This window comes from Sceloporus occidentalis, unplaced genomic scaffold, assembly GCF_023333645.1.
Source record: "Sceloporus occidentalis isolate IW3139 unplaced genomic scaffold, rSceOcc1.0.p SCAF_9, whole genome shotgun sequence".
NCBI classification, from domain to species: domain Eukaryota; kingdom Metazoa; phylum Chordata; class Lepidosauria; order Squamata; family Phrynosomatidae; genus Sceloporus; species Sceloporus occidentalis.
The window spans coordinates 20848801-20868867 of NW_028316989.1; the positions used below are offsets into that span (position 1 = coordinate 20848801).

General features: G+C 40.9%; 1 protein-coding gene across 1 annotated transcript in view; it reads left to right on the plus strand.

Moving 5' to 3' along the window:
• Positions 1–6413: 6413 nt before the first annotated feature.
• LOC149307016 (amyloid beta precursor like protein 2-like) overlaps positions 6414–20067 on the plus strand; it is a 61895-nt gene continuing 48241 nt past the window's right edge. The window contains exon 1 of the mRNA XM_089537618.1: positions 6414–6571. Coding sequence (XP_089393744.1) covers positions 6461–6571 — 111 coding nt within the window. The 5' untranslated portion in view covers positions 6414–6460. The remainder of the gene's footprint in view (positions 6572–20067) is intronic.

Consider the following 20067-nt stretch of genomic DNA (forward strand, 5'->3'; position numbering starts at 1 on the left):
TTAATTCTTCTTTTTTCCCTTTTCTTTCTTACTTTCTTTTCTTCTTCACTAGTCTTCTTCTCTTAGAGTGCCACCATGTAGACCAAAAGTAAAGAACTATCAACCCTCCAGATATTGATAAACTGCATCATACTTCATTTACAGTGGCTAGGAGTGATGGGAGCTGGAGTTCAACAACACATGGAGTACTTTGGGTTTCCCAGCCTGGTTACAGGCAAACAGTGAGTCCCATCTCCTCCGAAGTTCAGAAAGTGTCAGCTTCTAAAACAGAATAATTGAGGACTGAGTTATCTGAAGATCTCCCTATGCGCACAGGAACTTCCCTGACTGATCAGAGACAGCAAGATTCAGAAGGATTTCGGTGTGGGGAAGGAAAGCTTCACATCTCACGATACCCCATTTTATCCTCACAAACAGCCCTGTAAGTCAAGCGGAGAGGCAGTGAGTGAGCCAGGGCCACCAGTGAGGTTCATGGCTTGGACCTCAATCACCAAAGTCTTACTTTCCAGTCGCGTTTTTGTTCATAAATCAAATTTATGACCCGTTATAGTTATTCAGTTCATAAACAATCATCTTATGGTTTAATAAATCAGCTTTGTCATGATTTTGCCTTTTTTATTTGCAATAGTGTAGGTCAACAGTTCCCAGACTTTTGGTCCTCTGGGTGTTTTGCACTTCAGCTCCCAGAATTCTTGAGGATTCTGAGCGCTGAAGCCCAAAACACTTGGAGGACCAACGTTTGAGAATCAGTGGCGTAGGTTAACTGAAATTAAGCTGCTCCTAATATGTGAATTCAAGCACATCTTAATGAATGTTTATCCCATCTTTGCTAAAATCTCAAAGATTTTCTCCATGCAGGAAAGTATTCAAAAAAATAAAAATAAATCCCAAACAGCAAACCTTGTTTTTGCCATATTATATAAGGGACGTCATTTTACTATGCCATTGCATTTAACGGGACTTGAGCATCCAAGGATTTTGGTATCCACAGGGGGTCCTGGAAGCCAGCCCCAGTGGATACCAGGGGCCCACTATACAAGGTGGAGACCTTTGAAAAGTTTCCAAAAGCAGCCATATAGACTGGGCGATTTGGGCATTTACAATCCAAAACACTATGATGACCACGGATGCCTCTCCTCGAACTTTGGTCATGGTGATCATACACAGAACACTGTTGTAATTAAAGTTACTGATCAACTCAGTAAAGCACCATCTTCTAAACATCTGCAAAAACATCTTCAGGTTTTTCCACTCAAAAGCCTTAGCTTGGAAATTGCAGAAGGCAAGATCTTTCCCACACTTGTTTAAAAATAATGCCGCTGCTTAAGAACATTTACCTGAATGAGGTTTTCCCAAGTGACTTGTAATTCATGTAATCCCTTTTTCTCCTTCCAGGTGCAATTTCCAAGGCCATCTTTACCAAGTTGATGGGTAACTTTAAATGTGAGGGTGCGTGGTGCTTAAATTCCACATCGTTCTTTTACGATCCTGGGACCAAAGTTCAAGGAGAGTCACTTGAGATATAATACTGACACTGTAGTTTGCATTTCGGAGCTCAGGTTGTAAATGTGGAACAGACGGAGACGGGAAGACAGGCATTTTGGAAAGCAAAACTACTGCTGCTCTGTAAGGATATTAACATGGGAGCCATCTCAAAAATTGCACCAGAAGCAAAAGAACAACAAAACCAACACAAATATGCAGAACTGTATCATAAATAACTCAGGAAAGCCTCCTTTCAGATCAATGCTCTTAAGGAACAGCTCCCTTTTTGTGTGTCTGAATTGGCCTTGCACACGCTCCCATATTTCACTGAAAACCAAGAGTGTGTCCAAGCAACATCAGAGTAAGATCAGGATGGCAAAAGTTATTTATGAGGGAGAATGCAAGAGTTAGGAAAGGATGCAGCAGTTTGCTTTTGCCTGAACTGAAAGGGAAGTTCAAGATTCTCCCTTTTCTCTTCTCTCCCTTCACAATCTCCACTGAGTTATTTGAGTGCAAACTACATTTGCACTTGGAACTCAGTTTGTAGTATTTGAAGTAAGTTGAGGATAAAGAGGGGAAAGTGGGAGACGGTGAAAGAAACCAGGACAATTTGACCAGCAACTGAAAAAGTGGGAATACATAGGATCAATCAGGACTGTCCCTGGGGATTATCACACAACTTTCAGACAACGTTGCGCAGATACCGTCATTAACCTGCCTGAAAAGTGCGATTGATTGCGATCGCGCAAAAGACTTTCGTAGGACGCCATGCTGCTCCTGTCATTAACCCATCATTGGGCTGCATTTTGCATTAATGGAAGTTAGTGTTATTGCAATGCTGCTTTAAGGATGGGTTAATAGAGGACTCGGGGCTATGATTTGAAAGCCTTTCATACTATTGCAGTCATGGTTCCTATCCCATCTGTGTGTGATAATATCCCCTGTCAAACTGGGACAGTTGGAAGGGATGTCCTTGTCTTGCATTGCAAGGCCTGGATTCAACTGTTTGGTCCCAACCTAGAGTAAAGACATTGAACCAATGGAACATACTTAGGTGTTGGCTTACTAAGTTCTTACCAACTCAATGACTCTACTCTGGTTGGTTCTAAACAACTGGATTTATGTAACTGTGCCTTTGTAAGGATGTTCATTCAGCCACAAAATTCCATTTAATACAACTGGTTTTAGGTCAGAGTGGGAATTAAGCAGCCCTACAGATATTGTGAAGTCGAAGGCTTTCATGGCCGGCATCCATAGTTTTTTGTGGGGTCTTTTGGGTGATGTGGCCCTGTTCTAGAAGAGTTTATTCCTGACGTTTCGCCAGCAACAGATATTGTTGGACTGGCTTTCATAGCATTTTTCGCCACTGGTGATGCCGACTAGGGCTGATGGGAACTCCAGTGCTCTAACATCCACTTCTAGTTACCTCCACTTGTGTGCCATAAGATTCAACTGGGATTCCCATTCACTTTTGTGCACCTTGTTGTTCTTTGCATCAGGCATGTCTTGAGTTGGCTGAGCTTGGACCACTTAAGTATTTTTACGAACCATAGGATTTCCAGAATTCCCTTTGAATTTGGATGCTGCAGTCCAAAAGGAAAAACAACTTTTCCAAGCTCTGTCTTAACTATTCAGCTCTTGAAACCACTCCAAAGGTCTCCCAAAGGAACAGGTACACTGAGATGCTTGGAGGCAGCAGTAACATGTTGGAGGGCACATTATGCACAGAGAGCCAAATAGACAAAAGAATGATATGTTATTGGCTCAAGGTTCAGGGGATGGATAACATTAGACTTTACCAAAAATGTTTGATAGAGCTATCTAACGGTTTACCTATTAAAAACTGGGTGCATCATGCTGCCCAATTGAACATCAAATATGGACTTTTGAGCTTAAAGGACTTCAACCAGCTGCACAGAAAAAGGTAAATAAGAATACAATGAGGGAAGTAGATACACAAAGGGACTTATATACTGTCCATCCTTCCCCATGTGCTCCTCTATACTATAAACTCAAGGAGGCTTGTGATCACACAAAAGTAATCATTTAACATTTGTACAACTGCGGAATTCCCTTTGAATTTCCTTTGAGTTTGGATGCTGCAGTCTAAGGGCAAAAAGCAACTTTCCCAAGTTCTGGTGTTTATCACACGGAGCTTTTTGCAGCTGAGATCCGACGTGACTGCGGGTCCAACGATGCGAATTCCCATTATAACGTGACTGTTTTATCACACCTGGTTGTTCTTTCGTTGCCCTTCCGAATCGAGGGGGAATCGAATCCAAGGCAAGTCATGTGGTGCGGATTCAAGCAAAGCGGAGTGAGTGCAAATTGTATTACCACACCAGTGAGATTCAACGATTCGAATTGGCACCCTTGCATATGCTCAGTGGGGGCCTGGATGCATCGTGACTTTGTACGTTTCTGGGGTGAAAAGGGGCACAAGTTCTTGTTCCCTGTTCCACGTAATTGCGTGAATATTTGCCTTGTGAATATTTCTGTGTCTTCTTCATCCCCTCTTTTTTTATTTTCCCTTCCATTTCAGCAATTTCAACACACAGATAGATAGATAGACAGACAGACAGACAGACAGACAGACAGACAGACAGACAGACAGATCTGTATATTCACATTCATGCACATACACACATATATATAGTCCCAAAAAATGAGTTGCCCTGAAGGTTGCCCTGAAAGTGAAAGGAAATGGGGGGAAATTGCACTGCCGCACCATGGGAAATTTGCAACCTGGGAGTTTGCGGTGGTGTTCCAGAGCAGAAGCAAAGTTGCATTCCACATCAGACCATTTTGGAGTGAAACTGAAGTGAGCTTGAAAGTGAATTCTGTTTCTGAATTCATCAAAATGACGGGTCACTTTGGATTCACTGCGGAAGCGCCACGTTATCGTGTGAATTCGCATCGTTGGACCCGCAGTCACTGCAAAAACCTCCATGTGATAAACACCTCTGTCTTAACTGCTCAGCTCTTGAAACCACTCAATTTCTTTCGATGACCTGCTGCTCCAGAGACACCTGCGCCTATGCGCATGGCTATTTGGGAACAAGTCGCATCAAAGTCAGTGGCCTTAATTCCCAAGTAAATACACTAGTAGGAGTAGGAACGGGGCCCCTGACCTCCAGACCTATTGGATTACATCTTCCCACAACCATGACATTTATGAAGTTGTGCTGCCAATAATGTGCAGATAGCAACACAAGGCCCACCTCAGCAAGGATTACGGAGCTGATAATATGTGTGAAATGCTCTGAGAACTCCAAATGTACTGTGCATATAAATGCCATTAAGCGCCAGCTTATCGCTCCCGCTGTAAAATTCTCAGTGGTGCTTAATAGGTTTACAGCTAAAAGTAATATCCCTCTGGGAGCATAAGCTTGTTACAGCAAGAGACTGACTGGGATGTGGACAGGGTTGCCAAGTCTTTACCAGCCAATGCTCCAAGGCCTCTTAAGAGGAGCAAGTGGCAGATGGCAGGGGCCAGTTGTTGCATGTGGAGGGTCTGCCGGTCAATTTGGCAGCTAAAAGCAGAGGAGCTGGAGAGGGCAGTTCTCCGAGTAGTTGGCAACCCCAGGCCTACTAAACCTTTAACTTGTACCACCAAAAATGTGTGTGTACAACTTGCGCCTCCGGAAATGAATGCTGTTGTTGTTGTTGTTGTTGTGTGCCTTCAAGTCGTTTCCAACTGAAGGTTTTGTGTACAACTTGCAGCCCCGAAAATGAATGTTGTTGTAGTTGTTGTGTGCCTTCAAGTTGTTCCCACCCTAAAGGTGTGTGTACAACTTGCAGCACAGAAGATGAATGTTGTTGTTGTTGTTGTTGTTGTTGTGTGTCTTCAAATCATTAGTAACTAAAGGTGTGTGTACAACTCGCAGCACCGAAAATTAATGCTGTTGTTGTTGTGTGCTTTCAAGTCATTTCCAACTAAAGGTTTTGTGTACAACTTACAGCACTGAAAATGAATGCTGTTGTTGTTGTTGTGTGATTTTATTTACATTATTTATTTATTTACATTATTTATGTACATTTATTTACATTTATCTATTTACATTAAAGCAGAATTAAATTATTACAATATTAAAAAAATAAACAGATTGCATATAAAACAATAAAAGATAGTCAAAAAGTCAAAGGTGCTTAAAAATACACTTTAAAAGAACACAACTGTAATGGAAACCCTGGGATTTGTAGTTCGTTTGTGGCACCAGAGGTCTCTGACAGAAATGCCTCACACAAAACTACAATTCCCATGGTTCCAGAGGAAGCAAGAGTGGCATAATAGCGCTTTATTATTCCCCTTGCGCTTCATTGGCTAGCGTTCGGGGAGGGCGGGAGTAGAGAGCGAGAGAGAGCGAATGACTGGGAGCGGTCAGCTCCTCTTCTCCATGATTATTGGCTCAGCTAGCTGTCTTTGATCGTGTGTGATAGATGCAGTGGGGCGTGGTTTATGATAAGCCCCTCCTCCTCCCTGGCCTACTCCATTGCCGCGACAAAGCCTCCCCTGGAGATGGAAAGGCTAAAGGAGAAGAGGAGTGGCCTAGTATAAGCCCCGCCCCCGTTACTGCTCCAACGAAGCCGTCGCTGAAGAGAAAGGCGTGGCTTAAGAGAAGCCTCCATTGAAGAGAGAAGAAGTGAGGTGCGGAAAGGCGTGGCTTAGGAGATGCCCCGCTGGAGAGAGAGGCGTGGCTTAAAGAGAAAGCCTTGATAAAGCCGTCACTGGAAAGAGGTTTGAAAAGGCGTGGCTTAGAAGAAGCCCCGCCCATTGCTCCTAGAGGCGTGGCTTAGTAGAAGCCAATCCCACTGCTTTGATAAAAAACCACCATTGGAGAGAAGAGGTGAGGAAAGGCATGGTTTAGTAGAAGCCCCGCCCCTTTTCGTGACGTAGCGAGCGAGCTGCCCTGGCGGCGGAGGCTGGAGCGTCAGTTGCTTCTGAGCGGCGGAGGAGGAAGGTCGAAGCGAGAGGATGACGGCGGCGACGGTTTCTGCGAGGGGCCTCCAAGGGCGGCTGGGATGGGCGCTGCTGCTCCTCTTGGCGCTCACCAGCCCTGCGGCCACTCTGGCGGGTTATATCGAGGTAAGCCCTGGCCTGGCCCTGATTGTAGCGCTGTCATCCCACTCTAAGCGCCTATGACTCTGGAGGCTAGAGTTCGAATCCCGCCTCAGCCATTGAAAACCATTGGGTGACCTTGGGACAGGAGTCTCGCTCTCTCAGCCTCAGGGGAGGAGGGCTCCAACCCTCCTTTGGGTGGCCATGAATCAGAAAGGATTGGAAGGCACACTACAACAACAGCAACAACCCCATACTCTGTTGTTGTTGTTGTTGTGTGTCTATTTGGAGTGACCATTGGGTCATAAAGGTGATTCTTATACTCATATATATATATATATATATATACACATATACATACATATATATATATATACACACACATATGTATATAAATGCATGCTTTACTGGGTTCATAGGCTAATAAAGCGTGCATCTCTAATTAACAACTTGTAAGCTGCTCTCATAGTTTTTGGCTGAAGAGCGGGGTATAAATAAATAAACAAATAATAATAATAATAATAATTTATATGTATATTATTGCATGTAAATTTTATTTTTTATGTTTTCCAAACCTTCTAGACATTGGCCACAATCGGAGCGAGCGCTTGAGACCCCGAAGGACCCGGTCGAAGGACGGCAGAACTAATTAATTAATTAATTAATTAATTGAGTATTTATACCCCGCCCTTCAGCCCTAAAGGCTCTCAGAGCGGCTTGCAATTATTACTACTATTTTTAATTAGGCTTCAGCCTTACAACCTAAAATCTAATGGATCTTCTTTTTCTAAATGCTTGATCCCACTTCCCCTTCCTTTTGCTTCTCTCCTCTCATAATGGTTTCCCATTCACTTTCTTTTCCTTTCCTTCTTCATTTGCAACCCTTTCCTCCTCCCTGCCCTGCCCTTCTTCCCCATTCCTCTCCTTCCACCTCTGTGTCCTCCATTTGCTTCCACCTTCAGCAGTGTTCTTGCCTTGCCTTTTCTTGCTTTGATCCTCTGGGATCCCCCCCAAAAAAACATTTTAAGGTTGTGATCTTTTAGTCCTTTTCTCCCCCTTCCAAAAAAAGCAAAGCCCATGAAGTTGGATAGCCTTTAGGGCAGAAGGGCGGGGATCATAATACCACAATAACACAATTGTAACTCCGTTCATAGCATTACCTGGCTGCCAGAGAGATAAAAATGGCCCAAGCTGCTTGGATTTCTGCATTGTGGTGGCATCCTATCTAAATAAATGCATCTCAGCTTCGATTCCAGCTAACTGTTAGGAATATGGAAGATATATATATATATATATATATATATATATATATATATATCCATATTTTTAATGTCCTCATTTCTGGCCAGAAGGGTTGAAAAATGTGTCAGACTGAATCCCTTCTTGCCCCTCCTTTAAAATACTGTAGCTTTCCACTTTCCTTGCTGCCTCCGGATTTTGTCGCTCTGTTCCTTATACCTGCTTCGACAATCTTGCAGCGTTTGGCGTCAAACCGGCCTCTGTACCTTTCCTTTCCCTTTTCTTTGGTTGCTTGGGGTTAAAGCGTCCTTATCGAAAGATCGCAACTCAATGAAGCCCTGCTGCAAAATGTATTGCTTTCTGCTCCTGCATTGCCATGCCCAGTGCATTCTGTTTGGATTTGCTATACCCAGGAAGCTCACACTTGTTTTGTTTTTCTGTGCTGTTTTATAACAGGATTTTGCCTGTGCTGGAGAATGCAGTTCGGAGCGGTTATTATGTATATATGCGTGTGTCAGGCTGCTCTCTACTTGTATGGGAAAGGCTTGGCAGTATGTCCTTAAAACAGATGGATGGATGCCTGCCAAACCTTTTTTTGGGGGGGTTCAAAAAAACCCAGTTAGGAGCTGAAGAAGTGATGCTGCAGCGATCGGTTTGGAATTTGGCTTGCTGTCTGGAGATGAGGGTTGTGTTGAGCACCGAAGCCTTTGTCTTACCTTGTGCGAATGCATGAGCACCGACCTCTGCATTCTTGGCACAGTAACAAGAAAAAGTGAGTGTCACGTCGGTTGTAGAAGCTTGGATTAGAGGTCATTTTTTGGGCTTGTTAGGGAAAATGGTTGATTTCATCAGTTACTTAAACAGCTTAGTGGACCCCGATTAAATCTTCCAGCGTCGGCTGCGTATCACGTAGTCTTCTATTTTACAGCTTTATCAGAGCATGATGGGTATATACGAAACGCTTGCATTTATTATTTTTAAACGAGACGGGATGCCTTGGCTTCTCTTTAACACTGTGTTCGTTGAATTTGAGAGTCTAATAAACCCTTACAATGTACAACAGTTTTTAGCAAATGTAGGGTTTAGCAGTAGTTATCCTAAGAGCTGTGTGTCTCTACAAAAGGGGAATATAGCAGACTGGTAAATCTGACTTGAACAAATTGAGGTGCATTTGCGTGTCATGAGCACAATGCTTCCAAGTATGTAGAAACATGTTCCACTCGTGCGTTCCTGTGCCCTGCAGGGCTATGACACAGGGACTGTTCTTGTAAGATCATGTGTTTACTTGAGAGTTGCTTTTTTCAGTATGTGTGTATTCTGTAGTTTTTTGACTGCCTTGAGGAAAAATGAATCAAATGAACAGATTTTGTCTTTATTCTGTTGTTCCTGTAATATCAGTGATTTTGAAAATTTCAACATCTGTGTATAAGCATTGAGATTAATCAACAATTGTCTGTAATGCGATGGTGTCGAATGAGAATAAGCCATTTGAATAACCTGTTTTGCCAGGTTGATAACAAGGTTCGGTGAGGCTGGGATGCAGGATTCCCTCTAAACCCGCTATCCTCGGATTACTTGGCATGGGGATACTGGTGGAGAACCATGGTATTGCTTCATGATGATGGGTTAATCCTTTGCACCTGTTAAAACTCTTTCCCACTTGAGACCACTTCCGCTCTCATATTTGAGACAAGTTCAGCTGTTTGTCTGTATCCTTTCTGGAAGCTGTATTGTGCCTATGTATTAGGGGCAAGCGTCGGCCTTTTTTTCCTCCTTCCAAGTACAGATATGGTATAGGCAAAGGAAAATATCTAGTATTGATTATGTATTGGTATAGCTGGAGCTGAGGCTGCCATATAGATGAGACGATGCTGTCGAACTGTACTGCTTTGTGGGATGGTTAGAAAACCGATCATGCTGCCTAAGCTCTAGTTTTCCATGTTCCCAAATCAGGCAACAAAGAGAAATAGCAAGTCTGAAAATTTGTTGGGGGAGAATAATACTCACTAATTCATTGATGCTTGTTACTTGGCTTTGGGTAAGAATGGAAATGTTTTCTTTTATAGTATTTACCGAATTTTAATTCTGTGACCAAGAAAACGCAGCACGATAAGTACAGCTAATTTGGCAATTGTCTGTTAGGTGGATTTTGTTTCCCATGATTATCCTAGCTAACCGGTCCCTGTCCCCAGGACACCTAGTAATCTGTTTAAAATCTATGACATGTCTGTTTCCATTTTGTCCTGGTGTAAGCACATGCAAGTAAAAGTTAAACATTGAGTATGGTATTCATTGGCTACTAAAATGGAATAGCAAAAGTAATTTAGCTACTGCTCTGTGTCAGTACTTCTTTCAAGACAGGATCTTTGCTTTTAATTTAGCCATTTCTACCCCCACCTTTGAGATACAAAAAGGGCTAAAGCAGTTTATGGTGAACAGAAAATAATATACAACACAATGCAAATTGTAATAGAAGACTGTGGACAAGCTAAAACAACCATAACAATGTGAGAATGCTCTAAAAATATATGACAGGCAAAACAACTGCATTTTTATAATTTGCCAGTCTTTTCGATCTTGGTTCTGTTGCTGAGAAGGCAAAGGATTGTGAAGCAAGGTCTCTGGTGATGGAACAGAATAGCTTGGTGGACTCATATGAGAGAGAACAGCCTTTTAAAAACCTTGCTTCCCAAGCCAGTAATCGCCAATGTGACAAGTTACTGTTAATGAAGAATCTGGTTTTTTCTAGAGCTCATATAGAAACTTAGCTTTCCTTGTGTGTGGCCTTTATCACCATTGATCCAAACAAGGAAAACCAACAGGAAGCATTTGTCTTGCACTGAAATGTAGGAATGAAGATGAGCTGCCATGACACAAATCACTCTATTAGGTGTGCCTTTGAAGAGGTCAGATTCAAATTGTTGAGTAAGACCTTCAGTTTTAGCTGTGAAAGCATTGCTTTCCATGACTTCTTTATTCCCAGGTTAGTAATTGAATACGCGCTTTCTGATGTCTGCAAGATCAGACAGAAGTTAAAGAACAAAATAATCAAATTCCAAATTAAGTGTATTACTTCATGAAACAAATATATGTGGAACATAGAAACTGCTCCACTGTGGCTTACCTTCACATTCCTTGCTGCAGCAAGTAAGCCCATTACTTGCTTTCATTAGACTCATCTATATGAAAGAATAAAACTGGTTGCTCTCAATTCTGAATCATTTGGAGCTGTAAGTTGACCCCGTTGGAGATATTTGTGGGATTGCTTTTGAACATTGAAATTTGAGTTGTTGTTACCTTTTCCAATAACATTTCTACTAGCCATGTTTGCAGTGTATTGAAGAGCAGATTTTCTACTAAAGAGGTAGTGGCTTCTGGGAAGTATTCTGCAGATAGTAAAGACAGAAAGTGGTTGTCGCACTGAAACACAGTTTTGTTGAAGTCCAGTATCATCTTGAAATGGCAACTCCCCCAGCTTTAATAGTGTCTGCTAAATCAGAACTTGCCATTTGTTTTATAGCCTTTGGCTATGCACTTTATGCATTCAACCTCTTTTATAGCACACAGCTCATTGTGTTCAATTGCTCAATATGTTTTAAGCCAGTAACTTTACCCTTGAAGTCTTGTAAGCAGCATATAGCTGCTGCTTACTGCTTCATTAGTTCCATTTTTACATATGCATTAACTTTAGCCCTCATTCTTAAAACATTCTGTGTCACATCTTCTTGTCCTTTGCACATCTGTCTCAGGTCATGAAACAGCATAGCCTTGGATAGCCTGTGTGTGTGTGATCACTTATGGTGAACCCACAGATTTCATCATGTGGTCGTTGTGAACAGCAATTCATAACAAAGTTTGAGAGCCACAAGCTTTGCACATTTATTTGCCTGTAATTGTGACTTGGTAATGACAGTACAGTATTAGCAGTCTGGCTTCAGTTACATTTTTTTATTGTTAGCCATAATTTTAATGCAGTCTTATTTTCATCAAGTCTCATCCAAGAGGATACTTACATGAAACATTTTTGGGATTTGTTTCATATCTCAGGGAATCTGTTCTGCAGTGAATGATAATTGCATTGCAAACAAAAGGAGGCAAATATCCTTGAACATAAAAACTCCTTCCATTTTAGCTTAAAACTTCATTTTCCTTCTTGATGTTTTGGTTTCTGGTACAGTTGGCTCTCCATATCCATGGATTCAAACATCCATGGCTTGAAAATATTCCCAAAAGAGATAAATTCCAAAAAGCATACCTTGAACTTGCTATTTTATATAAGGCACACCTTTTCATGTGTATTTAATGGCATTTGAGCATCCACAGATTTTGGTATCCATGGGAGGGGGGGTCTTGGACCTGGATCCTCTATAAGTCATACACTGTCATTTGATGTCATGGCTTTCACAACATCCCTTTCATTAACAGAAAATAGAAGTAGATGTAGGATATTGGAAAGCACATCAAATTCTAGGATCAGATCAGAAAGGATGCAATGTAGAGCAGTAAGGTACCCAGCTGTGCCTTTGCAAATATGTCCCACAATATCATTTGTGTACACTAGGGGACACTGGGAAGCACAGTGAAACAGTGCTTGACTTATAGAGGATCCAGGTCAATCTGACCAAGTCCTGTAGATCATGGGTGGAATGGATAGGCCTGGGCAAGATGCATGCTATTTCCTCTTCTTGTAATGCTCTGTTAATCCAGTCTTCCCTTGTGAAGCTTGTGGTGCATGGGTGCAAGGAAAATGGAGAGAAGCATCTACCGTATATACTCGTCTATAAGTTGACCTCATGTGTAAGTCGAGGGTAGATTTTGGGAACCAAAATTATGGATTTTGAAATGACCTGTGGATAAGTCGAGGGTAAAACCTAAGGGCATGTAACGAAGTATTGCATTGGTCCCCAAACTGTGCCCTTTAAGAGATTTTGGACTTCAGCTCCCATAAACCTCAGCCATGTTGGCTAATAGTCTGGGATTTGGGGAGCTGATGTCCAAAATCCCTAAAAGAGCACACTGAAAAGATGAAGTAAAGGAAGACAATGCCAAAGAGCTTACAAAATTCCAGTAGGCATAACTGTTGTCCATTCCCTAAAGATTGGATGGATGATAGAGTTTGGTGGGGGGGCAATGCTTTCAGGACAGATTATACTCTTGGCTTTCATCAAGGGATGGTTCATGAGTTAAAGTATAATACTTAACATTGACCCATGGATAAGTTGACTTGGGTTTTTTGGAACAATTTTTTGACTAACATTTTTAGATCTATACATGAGTATATACAGTATAACAGCTGGGCAACTGTGGCAGGCTAGAAAGGTACATTAACAACCCCAGGAGACCTTAGAGGAATACTCTCCCATTGTACCTGCTCCAGCCTTCCTAATTTTTTGTACCGGCAAGGCTCTCCAGGTGAAAAGGGGGCATTTTCACCCCATTTTTGGGCCTTCCTTGGTGATATTTTGCAAAAACGTGGCCTTTTTAACAACTGGAAGTGAGCTGAAGTCACATCCTGTTTCCAGCAAGGCCTCTCCTGGGCCTACGTTGGTTCTCGGGAGAGGTCAAAATTAGGGTGAAATCCCCTTCCAGACTCAATAGAGAGCATTTGGGGCCAGACCAGTTTTTGAATAATTCCACTTTTTTTAAAACATGATGATGAATATGGACAAATTAACTACCCTGATAAGAGATCATAAGTTGATACAACTTGATGAACAATGGAAGGAAATAATATGATATTACCAAGATATTGGAGTCCATCTGCGGTCTCAAGTTTTAAAAGGTTAAAGCGATTAAAGGAATCGGAATCAAAAATAGCAAATGATGAAGGTTTGCAAGAATACGCTTAAAATATTATGCCTAGTAAGGAGAAAGCTTTAAGGCAGTTGTCAGACTAAGAAGTACATAGATCTCAAATTATGGTAAAGAATACAGTGAGCACAAAAGAAATGCTTATGTCTGTTCACTGATGTCTACAAGTTTGCAGTAGGTTTAAGAACCTGAGAGATGTACTGTAGATTATCATGAAGAGTGAAGATTGGGTATAGTTAAATTTTAAACTAAGCCTAATACTTATAGTGGCAAAGAAGAGGAATGTATGTTTATGGGTATCTGTTTATTGAGTTTGTGTTTATGTTAATAATTTTTTAAAACAAAATTACTTTTTTAAAACCCTTGGGGTGCCTAGAGCTCCATGAAATGTGCTGAAAATGCCCTCCATACTTCTTGGGGACATTTTGGAGCAAAAATTGTGTGTATGTGTTTTAACTCTTTCAGGGCCACAAAAAAGGCCTTGAGGGTCACATGTGGCCTGCGGACTACAGTTTGCCCACCACTGATCTATAGGCTATTCCTTATTCTTGCAAGGTATGTATGAGTATTCAAAGATGGCAGCACTGACTTTGCACTGAATCTGCTTTCCATGCCATTGATACCTCTGGGGCCAGTTATTCTCTCTTCCCTTCCATGTTGTCCACACTTCTCAAGCAATGGCTTCTATCTCTTCTTCCTCCATGCTTCTTCTGGAGTCTTAGGTTTTCTCTTGCACATTGTCTGTGCCTCTGTAGTCATTCCTTTCTGTCTGGTAGCGGTGGTGCTTTTGTTTCAGCAGCACCTGTAAACCAAATGGCTGCAGAGGACAATAAATCCCTGGTTCATCAGTGTCTTTGAAGTGTTTGATTGGACCCACAAAAAGTGTATTTGTAGAAAGGAGTTCTGTGACAGATTCAAAACTATGTAATCAGTTTATTTTAGCATAAACTCTGATGGACTACAGCCTACTGCTTTAGATGGAAGAAGTGTAAACTTGTTCATTGGCTAAAAAGCTGCATGTGGCTGCTGAGCCACGGTCTTGCCACTCCTATCATAAGCCTTCATTGTTCTGCCTGTTGTGGGAATTCTAGCAAGATAACTTTATTCTTGAATTTATATACCTATTTGTCTTGATGTGGCAAGATAGGTAGACCATGTTCCATTTGTGTAATGCAAGGGTGGCTAACTAAATGTGCTCAGGGACCAGTTTCCCCACAGACCTTCTTGTGGACCACACCACATTGTGTCAAAATACCTCCATTTTTCTTCAGAGCCTTTCTCAAAATGGTGACTGGAAATGTCATTGCATCACTGCCTGCTACCATTGTGAGGGGGATTCCAATGAAAACAGAGGTATGGGGTTGTTTTGCAAGTTTTAAGGGGCTTTATATGCGGCTTTAAGATTAAAATTGCTGGAAAAGCATGGTGATATTTTAAAATTGGAGTTGGGATGCTTTGGAGCTGTGGTGTGCAGGGGCCAAATGCAGCCCATGGGTCACACTTTTCCAGTCCCTTGCATAATGAATTATTGAAGTGGGCACAATCAGACCAAGATTCCTTGTGTGGGTTGTATTCCGTTGCTTTTAGCTGATGTAGCTGTGGCAAAATTTAGCAGGGCTGTTGGTCCAAAGTGCCATCATTTGCTTAAGAGCAGGCATCTATCTACAAAATGGCTTTGTAGGTTATGCATAGAACAGCAGGCTTACAAATTAGTTGTCCTAGATAACACTTGGCATTTTTCTCTCTTGTAGTTTGCACAAAGGTATGGTTTGACATAGACTTATTTTGCATTGACATTTCTTTTTTGTAGTGTGCAGAAAGTTATGCTTTGACTTTGACTAATTTTGCAGGAGCATGGAGAAACTGGCATAAGGATGGCAAGGAAGAAACCTTGAACCAAATTCAGCCTGCATGTTTCTCTAAGTGCTAACCTAGAAGCAGAAGTAGCATGCTGTACATGGTAATACAGCTTACTGTCTCAGATACTACAGATCTTCTAAGTCCTGGGCTGGGCTACCTGCTTTCTCATACAGTGGGCCCTTGGCATCTGCTGGGATTTGACCCCTGTAGATACCAAAATGTGTGGATGCTCACATCATGTTACTGTATATAAGCATGTATAAGTCTAATATTTTTAGTCAAAAAATTGGACCAAGAAACCTGAGTTGACTTATCCATGGGTCAATGTAAGTACTATGCTTTAACTCTTACAAAAAAGGGAATCATCTCCTGGTGAAAGGGAAGACTATAATCTGTCCTGGAAGCACCGACCCACCTTTGTTTTCTCATCTATCCAGCCTTAGTATGAGCACAGACAGTTATGCCTGATGGAATTTGGCAAATTCTTTGGTCTTTTGCTTTATCCTTTAGGTCCTTTATTACATGCCCCTAGGTTTTACCCTTGACGTATCCAGGAGTCATATCAAAATCCATAATTTTGGCTCCAAAACTTGCCCTCGACTTATATATGTGGTCGACTTATAGTCGAGTATGTACAGTGTATATAAAGCAGCATAGTAAAATGGTGCTCCTTATATCAAATGGCAAAATCAAGGTTTGGTTTTTGGATTTTTTAAAAACATACACATTTTCAAACCATGGATGGTTGAATCCGTGGATACAGAGGGCACACTGTACCGGTATATTTGGAGAGCCACTCTGATTACTAAGGGCTTTGGCAAAACCAGAGGTTAAACAGAGCCTGACATACAGTGATGTGGTTTTTGTAGCAGATTCTTCGTATTCTTCTTCCTGATTACAGTAGTGAAAATTGCAGGTCAGCATGCAGCACTTGCTAACAGCTGTGGTTTTGGTATGACTGATTACAACTTGCAACATGGTCTGTAGAGGTCAAGTGGGGAACGATTGCTGGCCACATTTTTAAAAAGAGCAGGCTTAGAGGAAATGGGAGGCGTTCGGATCTATATTGAGGAGACTGCTAGAGCTCTGATTTTAAAAAATCAGCAGCACCCAAACCCACAGAGCTACTTCTGGTGGAGTCACAAATGTTATCTGCAGACTGGTGGTTTCTGCTTCTCTTTTCTTAAAGTGCTCTGGTATTGAAATCTCTGTAAAGTTGTAGAATGGGCTGGAATAATACCATTTTATGTTGTTTACATCCCAATCAGCTTACTGCAGATTATATATTTCTTGGGTGCATTGCATTTTTATTTGGCTGTTTGTATTACCAGCTGACTAAATTTTATGCTGCTCGCAATGACCTTCACTCTCTCATGAAACAGGTATTACCCAGTTCATTCGGAGATCTTATAACTTGTAGACTGCGCAGCAAAATGGAAGGTCCAAATAAAATTTGCTTAGGCAATTTGCCAAAATGTTACGTGAAGTCATATAGTTTCCCCTGCTTTCAGTAATATAGATAGAGTCTTGGAATCACAGACTTGGTTATGGACTAGAAATTAATGCTTATTAGCAAAACTGACTAAATTTAAAGTGTTACTTCAGGTTTGAATCTTTCTCTGGCAAGCTTAAAGGATAACGTGAATCACAGGTAGAAGGCAGAATCCTCCTTATGACATTCACAGGTAAAGCACTGGATCCCAGTACCCAAAGTAGCAATCTACTATACTGGCAGTAGTTAGCTTATGTTTCTAATTTGGAAAAGCACAGAATTGTTAATGTCATGTGTTTCGCTAATGAATAGTGTTTTTATTTTTAGAAGTTAAGAAGCATGGCAGTATTTGGTAAAGAAAACAAAAGCTTCTTATAATTTCATTATTTCTGTTTTAGGCTTTTAGGTAAAGGGCAATTCTTTGTTTGAAATATAAAATGGCTAACAGTAGTTTGTCATAGTCCTGGCTAGCATTTTATTTTTATAACCTAATAAAAACTTGGATAAATGGGATCAGGCCAGAGTAGCAATTTACCATCTACCTTTTTGAAAGGCGAGGAGAATAGAAGATCCTCTTCACCTTTTCAGGAAGGCAGAAAATGTGTGCTATTTACTGACAACGTACATGTATCTCCTCCGGAGAGGAATCCATGATTACTGTATTGATTTTCTGTTTGGACTCTGTGTATGTATTCTTATATTAAATTCATGCTACATTGGCTTAATGAAATGATTATGGCTCAAAAGTGACTTGAAGTAGCATTTTGATTTGGCTAGAAAATGATAGTGTACAACCATCTTTGAGCACTTTTACATACCAGTTGCAAAACTCACTTCTGTCTTCCAGTTTGGTTGTCTGATCCATAGGTTAGTGTTCACGTTTTGGGTCAAGAATTTGTTCCCAGGACGGTGATTCTTGATTATTTAAAGCAGAGACCTCTGGTAGTGTGCAGACCATGGCACAGTCATGTCTTCAAGTATGTCTGCATGTAATAATAATATTAATAAAAATAATAATACTTTCATTTATATCCTGCCTCTCTGTCAATGGCAATGTAAGTATTTCTGCTTCAAAATTTAGCACACTTAGAAATTGGCAAGTGCATAGTCTGTGTCCATTTCAGTGCTGAAGTGGGTCTGATAATTGACGTACATAAATCTGAGTTTCTCAGTGGCCCATGTCTAAACTAATAAAGTTTAGTATATTGGCTTCATCTTTTGGCTCAGAGTGGGGTGGAAGTGGGGGGCCAGGGGATGTTTAACAATCATTCACCATTTTCCTAGCCAGAGGCTGAAAGACCTAGAGTTCATCAGCATTGTAATCAATGTGCCCTCCAGATCAGCTCACCATTGACAAAATGAATGTGCGGAGTCAGCACATTGGCTGATGGCTGAGTCTTTTTCGAACAAAAGGAAGTAAAAACTAGTTGCGTGCCATTTCACAGTTCTGTACCCTGTGTCCCTCAGTAAACATTCAGAACAAAACACACAGGATTGCCAGCTTGTAAGTTTTAACAGTTTCCTAGATTTCCTTTTCTAAGTGCTAGTATGGCCAGTCTTGTTTATAGAGAGGGAAGGCTCACTTGAACATGGCACTGCCCTTTGACATTCAAGGTTACAATTCCTTAGTCTGCATTTGCTTCTTTCTAATTGGCATCTTGTAAACACTAGGCTCTTTGGTGATTTAAACCTAACAGTAGTGAAGGACCTGCAGATCCAATGTTTTTTATTGCTGCCAATATAGAGTACAGTAGATCATAGCAGTGATGTCAAATGGCAATCCTGAAGAGCAAAAACTCTTCCTGGAAAATTCTGGGCAATTTAATTAGATAATGTTGTCTTTCTGCTTGAACCTGAAAACAGCAGGGCAGATGCTGAAGCGTGCTTATTAAATATTTGTACACATTGTGAATGGCTCATCCATTTCTGTGTTCTTAACCAGTACCACAATCTGCCCCAGTGGAAAAAATTAAGGGAAGTGCAGCAAGTGTGCAACTGTTAAATAAACTGCTCTGAGCACATTTACTTTGCAATTACTTTGTAATGATTACAAGAGTGCTTGCTGAAGATGCAGAGGCAAATGCTTTAGGGGGAGAACCAGACAAAACTGGTTACGCTAGCAAAGATCAGATCTCCTTTGCCAATACTGTAAACTAATTCTTGATTTTATAATGATGTTAAAAAGTTTTACTAAGCAGGGATCTGTGCCGTCCTTTGGAAAAGCCCCCCCCCCCCCCGGCTGTTGTTGTTGCCCAGATATAGACAAAATAAGTGAAACAAACAAAAATACAGAGATGTGGTTGAGAGTAGTTTCTTCATTGTTTAGGTAGAATGATAATGTTCCAAAGCTCTTAGGAAATTTCCCTGGACTGGATGCAGCATTTCAATAGATGTTAATTTTCTGTCTTGAACTTTTGACATATAAAACTGCAAATTAAAGTTTTCTGGTACTAATATTCATATTCAAGTAGTTTCGCAGACCTAACGTGTTTAATAAAGTTAGAGTAATTCAGTGTTAATCTCTGTTGAAATGGAAATGTCAGGAAGAAACTCTGCTAGAACATGGCCACATAGCCCGAAAAACCCACAAAAAACTCCACATTCATGTCTTTCTCTTTTTCCTTTGCGCACTTGCATTTCTAATCCAGGAATATGTTACAGCCCAGGCTGCACTTTTTCTTTCTTCTCTGGGTTGATGCCTTGTAATGGTTTTGGAACCACTGATAAATTTGAAAGCCCCTAATAATTTCAGGGGAAAACTTTTTTTGAAGAAAAAAAGGATTAGATCTATAATTACATACCAAAAATAATCTCCAGTGTTGCAACCCAATCTGATAATTTAATTTTATGTACACTTCCTGTATCTTTTATGTAACCTTTCTCTTTCATATGGTTTTAAGTTATGTGTAACCTTTCTATTTTATACAGTTTTAAGTTATAGCATGTCTAGTCATAGTATTGCACATAAGATAGCCATATTTACATATAATTGAGCGTTCATTCCTGAATGAAAGTTTGTTGGCATCTAAAGTGTGCCCACTAAAAGTAGCTGCATATGCTGCTAAATAGCCGATTAAAGGTTTTCACAGAGTTGCTCTGAAAAAATAGAATAAAAATGTGT